The 4,279-nt window shown below is 52.5% G+C and overlaps 1 protein-coding gene across 1 annotated transcript; it reads right to left on the bottom strand.

Annotated features, from left to right (window-relative positions):
• Positions 1-1,114: 1,114 nt before the first annotated feature.
• LOC113936020 (metallothionein-2) lies at positions 1,115-2,107 on the bottom strand. Its single transcript, XM_027618841.2, has 3 exons — positions 1,948-2,107; positions 1,561-1,626; positions 1,115-1,368 (listed from the first exon to the last, which is right to left on the bottom strand). The coding sequence occupies exons 1-3, from the start codon at positions 1,973-1,975 to the stop codon at positions 1,277-1,279; spliced, it is 186 nt and encodes a 61-aa protein (XP_027474642.1). The 5' UTR covers positions 1,976-2,107; the 3' UTR covers positions 1,115-1,276.
• Positions 2,108-4,279: the final 2,172 nt, after the last annotated feature.

Raw genomic sequence — 4,279 nt, forward strand, 5'->3', positions numbered from 1 at the left:
CTTTGATCAAACATCAAGTAGCAGTTCCCTCCACAAATAGCCAGGGGGACTAACCGTTGGCATTAATTACAAGTCACTCAGGGCTTACTCCTGCCTAATAAACACCATGCCCTCCAAAGCGCAGAATGGGCCATCACCGTGCACAGGAAGCCATGAAGTATTTCATCTGAGACCAGTTCTCGGGTATCCTCCCTCTTGCTGTGAAATGGCTGGCCACTTCCCAGTTCCCTAGTCCGTGTTGGTTTCAAGGTGCCAAGGACAACTGGATTCTGGAGGGACAGATTCCAGCCTGACCTAGGGAGGAACTTCCAAAGTTCCAGAGCCAAGTCAAACCAGAGAACTCTCAGGAGTACAGGGTGTCCCGTCAGTGGCACAATGGCGGGGAGCAGGCCAAATGCCCTGTGGGGAGGGATGACAGTGCTCCTCAAGGTGAGTGGTCCATGGCACTGGGGCATTTGTGAGTTCTCTCTCGTGCTCAGTGAAACACCTTCAGTGAACATCTATGTGCGGCGTTTTAAAATCTCTATTTTACTTGTTTTTCATGCATTCATTGAAATTATGTGTGCTCAATCTAAAAACATGGGCTTTATATTGTTCTATGGCATTTTCATGAAATATATTTTACCAAGGTTTAGTTTGGGATGGATAGAAATAAAAATCGTCTTTACCACAGGTTTTTTTTAGAAGGCCTAGGTAGCATTTGAAGGTGACTACCTCCTGTAGTCATTTTCAAGCCTAGAATCCATGAGGTACTGAGGTTGGGCAGAGAAACCTTGGAGCATGATTAAAGTCTGGATCGACAGGGCACCTGCCTGGCTCATTCTGTAGAGCATGTGACTCCTGACCTCTGGGTCATGAGTTCAGGCCCCACAGTGGGAATAGACATTTAAAAAGTAAAATTGCCATGAGAACAGAGGGCCCCGGGGCCTTTATATCCTCTGGCATAATATCCTTCCATTTTACAGAAGGTGAAGCTCTGTGAAGTCACCTGGCTTGCCTTAAGGCACTCAGTTTCTAGGGAATTAACATTTGTATTTAGAAAACAGGTTCTGCAATTCCCGTCGAATTCCCCACCCTAGTCCCGGTGGGCACGCAAAGGAAAACAGCAATAAATAAAGTCGACAACTTTTATAATTCACATATTTTATAGGAAAAAGAAAAAAGAAACAAGGAATGTAGCAAATGGGTCAGGGTTGTACCCAAAACAAAAAGCACCAAAAAAACACTGCAGTGTGTACACGTGGCTGTATTTACATCGGGCGCAGGCTCCCCCACATCAGGCACAGCAACTGCACTTGTCCGATGCGCCTTTGCAGATGCAGCCCTGGGCACACTTGGCACAGCCCGCGGGACAGCAGGAGCAGCAGCCTGGGGCAGGGAAGGGGAAGGCAGCGATGAGCGCTGGGCACAGAGGATTCAGGTCGTCCGGGACAGGGCGCGCTGTGGAGGCAGCACCTTCCCTCCCCCAGCTGAAGGAGCTTCAGGTGTCCAGTTCAAACTCCCCTCGGGGTAGAGAGAGTAGGGGTGGGTAGGGGATGTAGGACCAAAGATTTCACTCACTCTTCTTGCAGGAGGTGCATCTGCACTCTTTGCATTTGCAGGAGCCGGCGCACGTGCAGGAGCCACCTGCAAGGAGTAAAGGCAAGCGATGATTACTGTCCCTGGACTCGAACGCGGGAATACATGCGGGCTGCCCGGGTTTCTGTCTCAGTTCCCACAACCAACCCCTGGGAACCGGGACCCAGCCATGAAGTCCGACCCCTTATCGGTATAAGCGGGGAGGGGGGGGGATGGGTGCCTCGATCAACCTAGAGAGAGGTGCACCAAAAAGCTTTGGGAAAGGGCAGTTAGCACCCCCGAAGCTAAGTGGCCAGGAAGAGAAGAGGGCGTCAGAGATTGCTTCTCTAGCTCTGAAGCGACGCGCAGCCCCCGCCCGGATCTCTTTACCCGCCGCGCAGGAGCAGTTGGGATCCATAGCGAGAAGAAGCGGTGGCTGGAGTCCGGGGACAGCGGCCGAGGAAGGAGCTGGCACTTCGGAGAGGCGTGGTACAGGGCGGCGCGGCGGGCCGCCTTTATAGCGGGAAGGAGCCGGGGCGAGTGCAAAAGCCCGCCCCGCCGGCGCTGCCTGCACACGTCCCGCGCTGCATCACCCGCGGCCGCGCGGCGCACGGGGCTGTGCACACGGCCGTTCGCCCCGGTTCCCAGAAGCCGCCTCCGTGAGCCCCGGGCCACCCCGCACGAGGGAGGGCCGGGTGCAGAGCCGGGACACCGCGTGCCTGGTGGCTGGGCCGTGTGCCCAGCACGCTGTTCCCCCACGCCCCTCGCCCTCCTGGTCTGTGCTTGAACTCGTTTGCCTGGGAACGCGGACAGGGATGGGGGTGGGGAGGAGGGGGGGGGGACATAAGCTGGGAGGGGGTGGGGAACGGGTCTTAGGGACTCTGCTTGGACAAAAAAATCGGTTGGAAGTGCAGACAGATTACAAAAACCTCTTTGTACCTGTCAAGGCTTAATAATTTTAACAGCATAGTAAGCCCATGGGGTGCATGGTTATGGATAACATATCCATCCAGTGTATGTGGAGTGCTTTATTGTGTGATTGTGTGTGATTGTGTGTTATCTGCCGGCTCTCATTTAATCCTGTAATTACCGTGAAAAAGAAAATCACAGGCCCAAAATGGTGTCACTTAGACCAAGTCACCAAAGTGGGCTTAATACCTAACCTAACTGCAGTTTCAACCTCCCCCAGAAATGTAAGTCTTAGGGGTCAATCAGGAATTTTCTGATCAGCACCCAGGAGGCAATCTGTCACCAGGGTCCTATTTCCCAAAGGAAGATGAAGTGATCCACCTAATAAGACCCCTGCCCTTCCACCTAAGGGAAGGTGACCTTGCCTACAACAATCCTTTCTTTTTCCCTTGCTCCTAACTTCTTGCCCCACTCTCTTTCCTATAAAAACCTTCCACTTTGTACAACTCCTTAGAGCTCCCCTCCACTTGCAGATGGGACGCTGCCTGATTCATGAATCATGCAGTAAAGCCAATTAGATCTTCAAATTTACTAAGTTTTGTTTTTATTTTATTAAAATATTTTACTTATTTGACAGAGAGCAGGAGAGTGAGAGAAAGCACAAGCAGGGGGAGCAGCAGAGGGAGAGGGAGAAGCAGGCTCCCCACCGAGCGGGGAGCAGGGAGCCTGATGCGGGGCTCGATCCAAGGACCCTGGGACCAGGACCTGAGCCAAAGGCAGATGCTTAACTGACTGAGCCACCCAGACGCCCCTGAATTTTGTTTTTAAACACAACCTTGTGAGGTAAAGACTATCCCTTAGTCTTATTTTATTTTATTTTTAAAGATTTTATTTATTGGGCGCCTGGGTGGCTCAGTCGGTTAAGCAACTGCCTTTGGCTCAGGTCATGATCCTGGAGTCCCGGGATCGAGTCCCACATCCGGCTCCCTGCTCGGCGGGGAGTCTGCTTCTCCCTCTGACTCTCCTCCCTCTCATGCTCTCTGGCTCTCATTCTCTCTCTCTCAAATAAATAAATAGAATCTTTAAAAAAACTATTTTATTTATTTATTTATTTGAGAGAGAGAGAGCACATGAGGGGGGGTTAGGTCAGAGGGCGAAGCAGACTCCCTGCCGAGCAGGGAGCCCGATGCGGGACTTGATCCAGGGACTCCAGAATGATCACGACCTGAGCCGAAGGCAGTCGCTTAACCAACTGAGCCACCCAGGCACCCTCCCTTACTCTTATTTTAAAGAGGAGGAAATGGCGGCCCAGAGAGGTTAAGTAACTTGCCCAACGTCACAGAGCTAGTGCATAGCAGAGCCTGGTGATTCAAATCAAAGCGTCCAGCCGATGCTAAGGATAGATCATCTAAGGGTAGACATCACCAACAGGGGAGAGTTAAGGATCAAGAAACTAAGAGCCTGGTGCTCAGGAAACTCAGAGTCATGGGGGCAGCCCCATGGGTGCATAGGGAAGTGACACCAGGGTCCTAGCTAGGATGGAGGCTACCCTCAGGGACGGGGGGAACAGAGAGGGGGAGAGTCAGTCCAGCCTGGGAGGAGGTGGGCCAGTGAGCTAAGGAGGGTGAGTGAGATTCAAGGAGTTGTATTCCAGCCTGCAGTTGGAAAGTTGGCATTGCCCTGGAACATTTGGAAGGGAAAAGCCCACAAGAACTTTCTTCCCCCGTGTAGCGGAGGGGAAGAGTGGAGGTAGCAACCAGTTTCCTCTCTGAGGGGGCACACCCTACTTCCCTGCTCGTGTGGGTCTGGCCGC

This window comes from Zalophus californianus, chromosome 17 (assembly GCF_009762305.2).
Source record: "Zalophus californianus isolate mZalCal1 chromosome 17, mZalCal1.pri.v2, whole genome shotgun sequence".
Classification (NCBI taxonomy): Eukaryota; Metazoa; Chordata; class Mammalia; order Carnivora; family Otariidae; genus Zalophus; species Zalophus californianus.

Bases quoted from the DNA above. Each gene is read 5' to 3' on its own strand.
- LOC113936020 (XM_027618841.2), bottom strand. From the start codon at position 1,975: ATGGATCCCAACTGCTCCTGCGCGGCGG. The intron at 1,627-1,947 runs GTAAAGAGATCC...TACTCCTTGCAG, and splicing joins CAACTGCTCCTGCGCGGCGG to GTGGCTCCTGCACGTGCGCC. The intron at 1,369-1,560 runs GTGAGTGAAATC...TCCCTGCCCCAG, and splicing joins ATGCACCTCCTGCAAGAAGA to GCTGCTGCTCCTGCTGTCCC.